Raw genomic sequence first — 15,202 nt, 5'->3', positions numbered from 1 at the left:
ATAATTTTTGGATAATTTTTTTTATTATTTAAAACATATCTAATGGTTAAGCTATATTATAACTTAAAGTTATTGTTACCTCACCATTTTATCAATTTTGATTTCTAAGGCTATGCGAAATATAGTATTAGCTGAAAAATTAGTTGAAAAACTAGCTGATAAAACAATGTTTGGTAAAATTTAATTGATAATTTAACTTAATAGAAAAAATGACATAAATTAATTAAGGGTATATTTGAATTTTTTTTAAAAAGATATTCTAAGTAATTTTTAAAAAACTAACTTACAAACTATTTTTAGTTTTGCCAAACACAACAAACTAAAAAAAATCTCGAGAAACAAGATAGTTGTGACATACTAAACACAACCTTAAATTAGAATTTCATGCCTTTTTTTTTGTAATTCTTAAATATATCCCTAATTAATTATAGAAAACATATTTTTCTAAATGCCTTTTATGTATTTTTATATATTTCAGGTAAAAGAAATTAAATTTATAGCTATTAGCTAACTTTTCATCTTGTACACCAAACATAATTTAAATTTAAATAAATGACTTCTCCAATAGTTACTTTTTTTTCTTTTATATATATATATATATATATATATATATATATATATATATATATATATATATATATATATATATATATATATATATAACTTCTCATTTAATTAGTCACTTTTTAAACACAAATCATATTTTAATACGAAAATATAAAATTCATATTTATCGAGTTATTATTTATATACCTAAAATATACAAATTTATTATGTTATAATTATAAGAATAAAATAAAAACATTAAAAGTATTATATAATATTATATCGAATGGTCAAAATAAAAAATAAAAAAATTATTTAGTCTCAATGTTGAATGGTGGATAAAAAAATTAATAATATTAAATTATAAAATAAATTCACATCAAAGATAGTTTAATATTTCAACAATTCCATAAGTTTAATTTTATAAGCACCTTTAATGGTTTCGTGAATTTTTTCGTAAGAATAGATAATGTGTATACTATGATTTGATTATTTATATGAAAACACTTGAACAGATAATGTGTGTACTACCATAATTCTTTAAAATCTGACATTAAGTATTACTACAATCTTGAATCTGAAATAATAATCATGGGAACATAGATTAATAACAGCTAAATATGTATAAATAATATAGAGTCGATTTAAAAGAGTATAGGACCGGTCAAACCCACTTTCTCGATAAACACATCAAACATGGGACCGCACACACCTAAAACCTTCACCTTTCCCCACCATACATCACATGGAAGCTCACCCACTCAATCAATCCTCCCCACGCCGACTTTCACCCGGTGAACCTCACGCGCCCACTCTACTTGCAGTTCCAATACTCTCATTTAAGCCTTCCTGTCATTTGGTCGTGGGCCCCTTCATCTCCCCAATTCCACCATATCATTTTATTACAGTTTTACACCTTGTCTTTAACACTTTATGCATTCTTAGTCCAAACTTTTAAAAATTAACATATTAGTCCTTCTAGTTTATTTTTTTTATTGGTTAGTCGTTTTGTTATTAAATCTAACTGTTTAATACTTACATTTATAGATAACTAAATATGACATATTACCCTTAATCAAAATCAGTAAATACTATAACAACAGGACCGAACAGTAAAGGTGTTTTTTTTACATTGTATTTTTCTTTTTAATTTTTTTACTAAACGAACATAATATATTTATATTATAATTTTCATTAGCTTTTTGACATATTCACACACTACTGTTAATTTTTAAATACTCACTCACTACTATTGATCTCTAGATATTTTCCATGGGTTCGTGTTTCTATTAATCCTTATCTAACAAACGACACCTATGTGAGATAAAATAATTTTGAATTTATTTCTATTAAAACATAAATAGGTTGAAGTGTTTTATTGATAATCACGAAGTGTAATAGTTGCAAAAGGGAAGGGAAGTTGCTATTATAATTTTGGAGGGTGGTAAATGTGATCAATGATCGTTTAGGAAGAGACTGTAAGTTTCAATGAGGATTTAATAAGGGGAAAAAGGTTATGCATGGTTGTAGTTTAGGGAGGTGAAGAGTAAATTCGGTCATATGCATGATCAAAGGCGTGATTGCATTAATGCTTTTTGTAGAGATTGATAGACACGCATTGACAGCTAATGGGACATTCTCCAACGTTGATACTTGACAACTCTTCCTTATAATAATAATCTTTCCAACTCTCGCCCTATTAAATCAAATGATTTACATTCTCCCCTAAGCCTTTTAAGAAACGCCGATAAGTATTACATGTAAACCCTTCGGTGCTGCGGTGAATACAGTACCGATGAACCCTGGTAAGGCTGTTGCATGAGACAAGTTTGCCACACCCAACTTTCTTTATTTTAAACGTTGGTGTGAGGCCCGTCCAAATATATAGTGGTCCAGGTTGAAAAGAAAAAATAGATCTTTAAAATTGGAAATAAACAAATCATTATAAAATTCACTATTAATATTAAAAAATAAAAATATGGTTACAACATTACAAAAACAACTAATTTAAGGAAAAATATTTTTCCTAGCATTTTTAAATAAGTTGATTTTTTCTCTCTATATATACCATGTATTCTAGGAATTTTAGACCCTTTAGAGACATAAGACCTGGGCGACCGTCCGGGTTGCCCACCGTCTGGACCGGACTTGGTTGGAGTGGTATGACACATAAGTTTTGCAAGGTGAGAAAAAAATGATATGACTGACTATAAGTGCGAGGTATGATATGGCACATACTAGTTTTATGATTTGGACCATTTTGTTTACCTCAAAATCTATAAGAAGTTCAAAGCTTATCTCAAATGGGATTCAGTTAAAAGTGAAACTAACATTACATAATTTACGATTTTATGATTTACCTTGGGGTGGGGCAACCATAGGTTTCGTTTAGATTTCACCCAACCTCGAATTGTTTATATTTACAACCGTTATACAGTCACATCACTCATATTTCAAGGAATATCATTATAACCCATGATAAGTGGACTCATTGTATCAACCAACCAGCTAACAAAGGCATGTCCCATAAGTACGAAATTAATTAGATTCAAAGTTAGATGGTTATGTATTTTAGTATCATCTATCATTTAGTCTAATTGGAATTAACATGAGTGTCAATAACAATGAAACTACCTAATACAACTTAGTAGGTATAAAATACACACTTGTAAAGAGCATAGCCCCTTAGAGGTGGGGGTGTTACTATAAACTTGTGTAGACATGGAATTGAGGAATTATTTGTACTAAAGACTTCAAGACTTGATATCCTAGATGACCGAGTTGTCACAATATGGATTGACTTGTGGACATATAGAATTGAGGAAGCAATGGAACGAATGGATATAATGGGTCGTCACTGTTAGATCTAACTAGAGGTTGTCGAGTCTTGTAATACTTAATAGTAAAATTAAATTCTTCCAATTCAATCAAACGTTTATTTTGATGAGTAAAGTGTCTAGCATATATGTAATTTATTATTATGGAAGGGGTCATAAGGACATTTTTTTGGTATAGAGGTTAGTAGGGGTTTTGGAGAGAAAAGTGGTTGTGTCTAGCTTGTGGTTACTATAGAAATTTTGAACCCACTTCCAAAAAAGAAACACGAGTCATGATTATCAAGAATAGAATAACGTGTACTTGTGTTTGTATGTACATGATCTATTGCATCGATATCCATAAGTTATTCACTCGTACCTAGATCGTTCAGTGATATGGTGTTAAAGAGTTAGGGGTAATTGGTGAACATGTCAAATGATCAAGCCAAAACAAAATCCATAGTGACTGAATTAGACATGTCAAAGGTGGTCCAACAAGAAAAGGAAAACCGGCAGTGAAATAGGTTTGTGAGTTAGCTTATATTTGGTAGAGGCCTCAAAACACCAATAGTGGGCTTGATGTGTGAATTGGGCAATAATTATCGTTGTTGGGAAGTATGTTGCAAGATAGCAACTTGATGTTGTTACTGACCCGATGGTAGACAATATACCTAGTAGTAACTAGTAAGGTTGACTTGGGCATGGTTGTGATCCGTCGTTGTATAACGACTATCAACAGCTTTTCAACAACCGAAAATGGTCGTTGCAATGCGGATTCCCAATGAATGATCGTTTGAGTTGACATGAAGAATGGTTGGAGAGGATGAATGATCATTGCAGTAACGATATGGAGGGAATGTGTGATCCATTGTTCTTGAAATAACAACATCGACCAAGTTTTTGTGAAGGTGGGCAAGGGTGATCGATGTCTAATAAGGCTAGCCATTTACTCAAAATTGGAAGAGTGCCAGTTTTAAGAAGGTTAGCTATACCTTAGATTTTTCGAGTAGTAATCACTACCTGTGAGATCACACATGGAGATATTGCGAATCATCATTCTTGCATCTTTATTATCACGAAAATTTTTCTTGGTTTAGCCACACTTGACTAATTGTATAGTCTTTCTTGAGAACCATTTGGAGTAACACTTAACTTATAGTTAAATAGATCCGTAGCTTAACAATGGAGCCCGCTTTCTTCCATTCCATATTAATCTCATCAAAAGGAGTCATCGATGTGGTTGACGACATAGTATTCATCATAGTGGGGAGATGTGAAGGTTAGAGAGGGTAAGTTTCAGCGATGACAGCGTCATGAAGAGAGATAGAGGAAAGAGAAAGAAAATAGAGAAAATATAAGAGAGATTTTAGAAAGGTTCCCATATCATGATAATGATTCAAATTTATCTCCAAATCACATAATTACAATTTACAAATATAAATACAATTTACAAAGGTCATGGGATATCCCTCCTACGTGAGTTACCATCATATGTACTAAACACTAACACAATTTTTTTTTGAAAAAGCTCCTATAAGTGGAGGCTCGGTTATTGAGGAATTTAATCGGATGGTAGAGTTGGAAAGATGACGGGTGAGAACTCATTTTAAAGTGAGTACTCGTGAGGACACCTTAAAAAAATTGAAACAAAATCTAAAAAAATACAAATCATAAAATCGAGCATAGATCTATGTCCGGGAGACAAAAATTGGAAAAAAAAATTGCATCATTAAAATTGATTCATGATTCAATTTTAATTTTTATTTTATTTTGCATCATTATGATCCATGATTCAATTTTAATGATCCAATTTTTTTCTCCCTGACATAGATTTATGCTCGATTTTATGATTTGTATTTTTTTTAGATTTTTTTAAGATATCATGAGTTCTCACTTTAAAACGAGTACTCTTCCTTAGTTGGGAAACATAGAAGGTATCATGAATCTATCTCAGCTCCTCTGATATCTCCAAATAGTAGGCCACCTTGCCCATACATTCCAATACACGGAAAGGGCCAATGAACCTAGGGCCCAACTTGCCCCACTTCCTGAAGTGGATAACACCCTTACAAGGTGACACCTTTAGAAGCACTAGATCTTCTACCTGAAACTCTAGCTCAAAGCATCGTCGATCCGCATAACTGTAACACCCGGAATCCAGAAGGCTAATTAGGGAAAGAGAATATTCAATTAAGAGGCCAACTCGTCATGTTTAAGGGTGAGAACTCAACGTGTTGGAATAACTGGGCACATGGGAATTTAAAAACCAACTCGAAGAGTTTGGGGAGGACCAACTCGACGAGTTGGACATGGTTTGAGAAACCTTAAAATCGAAACTTTTCACCTTATTTAAACAACTTAAGCCCTAGGGTTTAGCCTCATTTCTAGCCTCCAAGTCCCTAACCCTAAATCTTGAAACCCTAAAGTTATTTTGAGAGTTTGTGAGTCATTTTGAGTGTCTTTGGTGAGTGTTGAAGCTATTGGAAGAAGGAAGAACTTGGAGACACAAGAAGGAGCATATAGATCCAGAATCCTTGCCTCATCCACGACACTTTTCTGGTATAAAGTTTAAACCTTGTATTGTAGTCGTATAGATCTCCATTTTATGGTACTTTGTCCTGTTTTGTCCAAATGAGATGGTTATTGATGGGTTGGATGTCCCTTATGGAAAACACTTTAGATCTAGGGCCTTGAGGGGCTCTCATGGCATAAAGGTGCCAACTTTGTCGCCCTAGAAGCCTCATGCAACCTCTAAGCTTTTGTTTTGGCCTTTCAAGCCCCAAATGGTCATGCATGTGGACAAAGGTTAAGACTTTACGGGATATTTTGGTTCTTATGGTCCATATCTATGACCTCATGGTCTACCTTGTACATTTGGTGGTTTTGGATTAAGACCTTGGCCCTTTTTGGGTTAGGATTTGAGTTTATTCTTTTTAGGAAGGGATTAATGGGTAAAGTTGGAAACTTTACTCTTCTAAAAGGTATTTCCAGCCTAGATCTAGAGTATTGGGTTCATATATGAAGAATAATGGATTAATGCACTACGAAAGGGATTCAGACTGAAGAAATCAACGAGTTCATGGAGGAACTCGACGAGTTGATTTTTTGTATCATGATTTTGTGGTTTATGGGAACTCGTCGAGTTAAAGGACAACTCGACAAGTTGAGTAAACTTAGAGCATTGACATTGATCACGACTTGGATGTTAACTTTGACCTCAACTTGACTTTGACCAATGTTGATCCCTGGAGGGCTACGAAGTAAGGAATGGGTTCTAAGGGTATTTCCACGTAATGTTTTGGTCCCAAATTGGAAAATTGGGCCATTGATGGGATTTCATGGATTTTACAATTTAGGCCTTGTTGGGCCAGGGGTAGAATGGTCAATTTACCCCCAAGTATGGATTATGGATCATGGTTTTGGACCCAATTGCTAATTGGGTGATATTTTGGTATTGATAGCTCGAGGATTTGTTAGGGCAGTAGCTAAGGATTTCTTGCAGGGAGTTTCAGCATTTGAGGTGAGTCTCCTCATTGTTTGTATGGGTCGAAGACACCAATGATGACCCATTTGGTTTATGTACTGTAAGAAGACTCGGGGGTTAGCCCTAGACATTATGTATGAAAGACCAGGAGGCGGCTCCTGGCACACTGTATGTAACACCCAAAATCTGGAAGGCCAAGAAAGGAAAGAAAACCCTAATTTTAGGGGCGACTCGGCGAGTCCGAGCGGGATCCGGGTCGAGGAGTAAGTGACCAACTCGGCGAGTCGGCCAAGTGGACTCGGCGAGTCTAGTCTGTGCGAGGAAAACCCTAAATCCGGGACTTGGAGCCTATTTAAACGTCTCATTCTCTCCCCTAGGGTTCCTTTACTGCCTCTCTCACCCAGAATACGAACCCTAAGCCCCCATTGTTGTGTATTCAAGTTTCTAATCCATTTTGGAGTGATTTGAAGGAAGAAGAAGAAGGGGGAAACATTGAAGCTTCAAGGATTGGCCTTGGATCTGAAGTTTGGGGAAACTTTCTGAGTTATTGAAGGTAATAAGTCGTTTCTTTTCTTTAGATCTTCTTTGGTTGTGAGATTTGGGGCTTTTTAAGCCATGGATAGTTATCCATTTGAGTTAGAAGCCGGATCTGGGGTTGCTACTTCAGATCCAAGCATATTATGGTCTTGAGAAGCATAAAGTTTCAGCCCTTGAGTTGATTATGGAGCCTCTTTGCCTTAAACCCTAGCTTATGGTGTATTTTGCCTAGATCTTCTTCTCTACACGTAAAGTTTGCAACTTTACGTGAGGAATAGGCTTGGGAAGGGTAGATCTACAGTTTGGAGTCCATGCATGACTCAAAAGTCCTCTGCATGTATGGAGATCTGAATGGACTCGGCGAGTAGCATGAAGATTTGGAGGAACTCGATGAGTGGGATGAACAGCTCATCGAGTCGGATGAAGATGGACAGGAACTCGGCGAGTTGGACGAACAACTCGGCGAGTCTGTTGAAGGTTGTCTTGGACTCGACGAGTCTATTCTTGGACTCGGCGAGTCAGGTCGCGAAACCCCAAACCCTTCGAGTTTAGACTCGAATCAGTGAGTCGATTGGAGACTCGGTGAGTTGGACAGGTCAGGACTCGGAAATCGGTAGGCTCGGCGAGTCATGGACTGGCTCGGCGAGTCGAGTCGCAAAGAGAAGGACTCTGAACATATGAAATCGGCGAGTCACTGGGGTGACTCGGCGAGTAAGGTTGGCCTGGAAGGTTGACTTTGACCAGAGGTGACTTGGTAGTCTTTCGGGGGTCAGTTGGACTCAGTGTTGCATTGATATTGGTAGTTCGGGGAGTGAGTGGAGCTGAAGTTCAGAGAGTTGCCGGGCAGCAGCTAGTGGGTTCATCAGCCAGTTCAGACAGTGCAGGTGAGTTTCCCTTTGTATGAATGGGTCGACGGCCACAATGCCGGCCCATGTAGTTATGAGTAGAAGACCTGGGGGTTAGCCCTAGGCACTGTATGCTAGTATGATATTCGGGACGAGGTCCAATGATAGAGGGCGGGTTCCCAAGGAATGGTTTATGTGATAGTTTATACTTGTTGTCTGTGGATACATGTATGTGAATGGTAGGGAGGTGAGTGTGGGCGAGGTCCCGTATCTCACCAATAGCAGAGTGTGGATGGTGTTCCACATCTTATTAGCAGCAGAGCAGGGGTGATGCCCAAGTTAGAGAAGGATTAAGTGTGGGTTGGGCCCGTATCTCACTATCAGTAGGGGCATGGACGGGGTTCCATGTCTCATCAGTAGCAGGACAAGGGCGAGGCCCAGGATAGGCGAGGCCTTAAAGCATGATCCATTGTATATGTTTAGCTTACGTTTTGCAGTATGATTGTGTGCTATTATATGTTAGTGAGCGAGGCCCTATGACAGGTGAGGCCTAAGTGAAACAGATCTGTAACCGAGCGGGGCTCGAAGCCAGGCGGGGCCTGGAGCGGCAGGGTCGTTGTAGCGGGCAAGGCCCAGGATAGCGGGCGTGGCCCAGTATGTGCAGTATGTAGTTATGCATGGTATGTGGTAGGGTGGGGAACTCACTAAGCTTCGTGCTTACGGTTTTCAGTTTTGGTTTCAGGTACTTCCGGTAGCGGAGGGAAGAGCTCGGGGTGATCGCATGGCACACACCATAGATTAGACAGCCTGGGAATGTTTACTCTGATAACGAACATGTATTTTGGAAACTAATACTCTGTTTATGTTTTGAATTGATGAATTTGCTTAAAGTAATGTCTTATTAAAAGAAATTTTTGGTCTTGAATTTTGGGTCGTTACAAGTAAAGTGGGTTAGATCTGATCCCACATCGACCGGGAGGAGAACTAAGCATTCCTTATAAGGGGTGTGGATACCTTCCCTAACACAACGCGTTTTAAAGCCGTGAGGGCAGCAGATCCCATAAGAACTCTGCAGTTAAGCGTGCTCGGGCGGGAGTAGTACCAGTTGGGTGACCCCCTGGGAAGTCCTCGTGCCGAGTGGCCCAAAGCGGACAATATTGTGATACGTGCCAGAGGGGGATGTTACAAATGGTATCAGAGCTAGGGCACAGGTCGATGTGTTCGACGGGGACGTCAAACCCTATAATGGGGGGTGAAAGTGGGTTAGATCTGATCCCACATCAACTGGGAAGGAGAACTAAGCATTCCTTATAAGGGGTGTGGATACCTTCCCTAACACAATGCGTTTTAAAGCCGTGAGGGTAGCATATCCCATAAGAACTTTGCAGTTAAGCGTGCTCGGGCGGGAGTAGTACCAGGATGGGTGACCCCCTGGGAAGTCCTCGTGCCGAGTGGCCCAAAGCGGACAATATTGTGATACGTGCCAGAGAGGGATGTTACACTGTATGCTATTATGTATTGTAAGAAGACCCGGGGGTTAGCCCTAGGCATTATGTACGAAAGACTAGGAGGTGGCTCCTGGCACACTGTATGCTAATTAGCTAAGTTGAGTAGTATGTATGCTAGTTGTACTTTTGATACTTGAATGGAAGACCAGGATGTGGCTCTTGGCACTTGTCTCTAAGACCCAGGTGGCGGCCATTGACATAATGGCAAGACTATGTACGACACATAACACCTTTATTGATTATGATATATGAATGATATGTATGGATCACAGTTATGTATGGAATATATGGATCAATTGATATGTATGGTATGTTGTATTTAAGGAACTCACTAAGCTTCGTGCTTATGGTTTTCAGTTTTGGTTTCAGGTACGTCCAGTTTTCAAATAAAGGAGCTCGGGACGATCGCTGCGCATAACCTATGTTTTCCACAATATGTGATATATGGGAATGAACTCTGATAAATCATTTATTTGAAAATCTTTTCAATGTGTGAACCAAGTTACAAATGTGTTTTAGTTATATTAAAAGCAAAAATTTTGGTCGTGAATTTTGGGATGTTACAATAACTCTTCTAGCGACTCTGTGTTGTCACCAATCTCTGTCGAACATGCTATATAAGCTCAGTCATCTTGAGCACTGCCTCCATGCTCCTCGTGACCCTTTATCCTACCCCACCCCAACAAATAGGAGTGTGACACCTCTGACCATAAACGAGATCGAATTGGGACATACCGATACTAGCATGATGGATGTTGTCATAAGAAAACTTAGCCAATGGAAGATAGGAGTCCCAACTCCCACCAAAATCAATGACACATGCATGCAGCATATCATCGATCGTCTTAATAGTTTGCTCACTCTGCTAGTTTGTCTATGGATGATATGTGGTACTGAAGTGTAGCCAGGTACCCAACTCCTCGTGAAATATCTTCCAGAACCTGGAAGTAAAGAGCACAACCCGGTTTGACAGAATAGATGTTGTCACCCCATGCTGAGCCACCACCTCTCGAACATAAATATCGGCTAAATTCTCTACAAAAGAGCTTTCAATAATGGCTAAGAAGTCAACACTCTTCATCAAACGATCCACTATCACCCAGATAGTGTCAACACCCTTCGCATTCCTCAGTAACATTGTAATAAAATCCATGGTGATATGTTCCCACTTCCATTGGTGAACCTCTAGAGGCTGCAACTTGCCATGGGGGAGCTGGTGCTCGACCTTGACCTTCCGACAGCTCAAACTTCGCTCTACAAACCATGTCATCTCTCATCATACATGCCCATCAGTAATTATGCTTCAGGTCGAGATACATTTTGGTATCTCATGGGTGGATGTAAATTCTCGACTTGTGGGCCTCCTTCATCAAAATCTGTTGGGCCCCACCCGCATATGGTACCCATACTCGCCCACGAAGAGTAAAAATCCCTCGGTTGTCAATGTTAAGGGTTGAGATCTGATTGATCAGCTGCTCACTTTTCCGATTTTCCTCTTTAATGGCCTCTGACTACGCTTCCTTGATGATCTCTAAGACTGGAGTCATCACGGTCATCCCCACGCACACATCCTAAATCGGGGAACTTTCTGCCTTCCGGTTCAAAGCATCGACACCATATTGGCCTTGCCCAGATGATACAATATCTCACAGTCACAATCTTTCATTACGTCCAACCACCTTATTTGCCTCATATTCATGGTAGGTTGATCTATAAGATATCTCAGGCTCTTATGATCCGTGTAGATGGTACATCGAACACCACAGAGATAGTGGTGCCAAATCTTGAGGGCGAAAACCACCGCCCCAACTCCAAATCATGTGTGGGATACTTTGCTTCGTGAGGATTTAATTACCTTGAAGCGTATGCTATCACATGCCCTTTCTGCATTAACACAACACCCAATCCTGTAATGGGTGAATCACAGTAGACTACAAAGTCCTCAACTCCCTCAGGGAGGGCAAGTACCGACACCTCACATAATCTCTATTGAAGAGTCACTACTAGAAAAACAGCCTTTTACGACGCGCAAAACACGACGCTCTTTAATTTATGTTACGCATTAGAGAGTGACATTAAAAAAGTATCATCTCTTCAAAAATTTTAAGGATTTATGTCGCGCATTACTGAGTGCCTTTAAATTAGTGTCTCATGTAAAAATATTAAAAACACGGAAGGCACTTGTGCGTCATCTGTGAATGTCGTTTTATATTTTTTTTAAGAAACGCGCGTGTCCGAGGGAAAATGAAATCCCCAAATTTTTTAAACCCCCATCTTCTTCTCCCTCGTCTCCACCCCTCATCCACATCCACTGCCTCCACCCCTCAGCCAAATTACAAATGGATGGTAAATTAAGGTTAAGGGTTTGAGATTTCTTCCAAATCGACCCTCACACCAAATGGTTCGATCTCCTCTCTTTTTACCTTGTTCATTCTACTGATGCCTCCACCTTCTACCATCGATGTTGATCTTTGAATTAGCAACAAGAAGCCCTAAGGCCTCTTCCTTCACCCACCTCCAGCGCCTCCAACAAGAAGCCCTAGGTCCCCCCGCCTTCACCCACGTTCTCACATGTTAAAACACGCCATCCCAAAATTGGAAAAACTAGGGCTTTTGTGCTTTGGATCTCACAGGAAACAAGTTTTCCTCGTCCCCACCTCGCCCATCCAAATTCCTTCTTCTTCAAATGATTAAATGTTCTTACCTCTCAATCGTACCTGAATCAATATCTCTGTCTCTCTTGTGTCTATTCTCTTAACCAAATACACTCGATTCATCTTCTGTTCCGCATACAATGGCCATGCCACCAGTGGCACCCCAGCTACCACCGCTTCAAGCACCGAGTTCCACCCACAATGTCTCACAAATCCACCCACCGACTCATGACTAAGTATCACCGGCTGTGGTGCCCAATTCTTCACCACCATCCCCTTATCCCCAATCCTGCCCTTAAACCCGTCAGGAAGAATCGCATCCAGACCGACTTCTTTACCACCACCTGGTGGCGGATCTCGAACCACCCACAAGAATCTTTGCTCACTTTTCTCTAAACCAATAGCTATTTCCTTCAACTGCTCCTTCTTCAACACACCCTGACTCCCAGAGCATAAAAACACTACAGTTTTACTCGGTTGTGAATTCAACCATTTTAAGCACTCGTTTTCGCTAGGATCCACATGATTGCCACCGACGATCAAAGGTCCGATGAAATAAATAGGCGGAGTTGGACCGTTGGGGATGCATTTACCTTCCCGGAGCGCGTCAACAGCCCTTTCTTCAAACCCCACGAAGGTGTTTGCCATTGGGGATGCAAATTCATCGTCTTCTTCAAAACACCCTTCCAAATTTCTTAATTTTGTTGCTCTTGGCAATACCGTAAGTTTGTCTTACATGCACTCTTTTGATCCGACTACTTGCTTTTGTGTTGATTGACTAAGTCAGTGGATCTCTCGATATGTTTTTGTTGCGATCCCTATTTTTGATGGATCTTTTTCTAAATGTAGTTGGGAACTATTTTTGCTTAGATTCCAATTTAGCATATAGGTGATTCAAAACTATTGCTTGCAGCAGAAACTCATCTACTGTTGCTTAATGCCATATGTCGAAGTATTAATTTGCATTATGCTTTCTACTAGATCAAGCTCCACTCATCAACTGCTAGGGGTCTACTGTTTAGCTAATCATGGAGCCAATCTGATCTTGCTAGCCTACCCTTTTGCTTTTTCAGGTTTACCAATTTATGGACAGTTTGATTGGGCATCTTGCTCTGGTACGATCTTCATTTTTCTTTATTTTCATATTCAATCTGGACATATATATTCACTTTATGTTTTTTCTAATTCATTATGATAACAAAACAAGTCATTTCAATTTTCAAATTAAGTTGAGCAGCCAACTGGTGAAGGTGGTGCAACTCGTGCACCTATATGTATTGAATTAAAGAGGGATGGTAACTTAAGCAGCAAATCAATTGTAATGCAGAATTGCAGATTGATAGAAAATCCCAACCTGTGTCTGCAAGTAAATCAAATTTATCAACTTTTTAATTGTTATCTATCTTATCTATGAATTGTTGTTATTTACTGTAGGAATGGGCACATAAGCAGTATATAACAAAACACCAACAAGCACCTTTACAACAGTGGGGAAACTTCTACTACTTTAGGATGCAGAATATAAGGTTTGTTTATTACAAATAAGATAAGACTATTTCGTGTCTGCCACGTCAGCATGGTAGCGGTCAAACAAGTCAACCATTGGCTGACATTATTCCTTTGTTTGAAACAGAGATATATACTTTATTGGAGGTTTTGGGACAGTTGCTTGGGTTAATGTGAAGGAATATGAAGGTCTTCAACCTGATGATATTGCTGTTAATGGCAGTGAGCAGAATCTGAAAGTAAGGTTTTTTATTTGTATGTATAATCATTGTTTTTATATTTATATATCTGAATCAATGATGGTGACAGGAGCTGAATGTAATGTTTTCCAAACCCTTGAGAGAGTTACTGTCATTGGAGGGTGAGGTGGATGATGTTTCTTTGATATCGATTGATAGCAAGGGGACAGATATTCGTGTTCGTCAAGGTGCAGAGGTAGGAATGGAATCTGTCAAAGGAATTGGGACAGAATTTAGTTCCGTTCATTTGCTAAGTAAATGACTCATGGAATGGAATGTACATTCCAATTCCGTTGGAATCCGTGATGCTTATCTTTGTCTTTGTGTGGTTGCAGTTTAACATACAGAGGTTGGTGTTTGAAGAATGGCAAGGGATTAAAACAGTGGTGGAAGCCAAAGCAGCATTGTGGAAGTTAATAAAAAGAGGTGGTGTATACACTGTGCACAAGTAAAAAAAGATCCTGATTTCCAAAATGGTTTGGGTTTTGTGTTTGTTGTTATTTGGATTAGGAGGTTTTGGTTTGCTAGTTTGACTGATGTTAATAAAAAACAATTTAAATTAATAAGATGGTTTTAAAATAACGATTAAAATTAATAATATGGTTTTAAAGAAGGTATTGTTTAACTTTGAACTTTTAACCTCATTTATAGATCCTCATGTCTTTATCATGTAGGGACAAAATAATATGGTCTTTGAAAGGCAGAATTGCAGATTGATAGAAAATCCCAATTCGACACACACATACACACACATTTAGTAATAGGGTTCTATATATATATATATATATATATATATATATATATATGATTATTGAATCTGAATGCTCTTTTTGTCCACCAACAGGTGCTCTTCGACACTCATTACAGGATAGGCTTAGTAAAGCTTCAAACAAGAGTCGGGATGAAATATTTTTGAAGCTTAAAACAAGTTTGGGTGAGTCTGTTTGCTTAAAAATATCAAGAATTTGACAAATGAATTTGACAAATTTTCTTAAAACAAATTTGACACTCACTCCCTGCCCACTACCCTCTTCTTATACTATCTGACAAAACAGCTAAATACTATA

At 38.6% G+C, this 15,202-nt stretch overlaps 2 protein-coding genes across 2 annotated transcripts; one reads left to right on the top strand and one right to left on the bottom strand.

Moving 5' to 3' along the window:
- Positions 1-12,426: 12,426 nt before the first annotated feature.
- LOC111887121 (UDP-glycosyltransferase 88B1) lies at positions 12,427-13,038 on the bottom strand. The gene has a single exon (XM_023883291.3). The coding sequence runs from the start codon at positions 13,036-13,038 to the stop codon at positions 12,427-12,429; it is 612 nt and encodes a 203-aa protein (XP_023739059.2).
- Positions 13,039-14,106: 1,068 nt separating this feature from the next.
- LOC122195592 (uncharacterized) lies at positions 14,107-14,748 on the top strand. Its single transcript, XM_042897608.2, has 3 exons — positions 14,107-14,135; positions 14,206-14,331; positions 14,471-14,748. Exons 2-3 carry the CDS (start codon positions 14,218-14,220, stop codon positions 14,585-14,587), a joined length of 231 nt encoding a protein of 76 aa, XP_042753542.2. The 5' UTR covers positions 14,107-14,135; positions 14,206-14,217; the 3' UTR covers positions 14,588-14,748.
- The last annotated feature ends 454 nt before the right edge of the window (positions 14,749-15,202 follow it).

Source organism: Lactuca sativa, chromosome 8 (assembly GCF_002870075.4).
Source record: "Lactuca sativa cultivar Salinas chromosome 8, Lsat_Salinas_v11, whole genome shotgun sequence".
In the NCBI taxonomy this organism is placed as follows: domain Eukaryota; kingdom Viridiplantae; phylum Streptophyta; class Magnoliopsida; order Asterales; family Asteraceae; genus Lactuca; species Lactuca sativa.
This window is presented reverse-complemented; position numbering and strand designations above follow the sequence as displayed.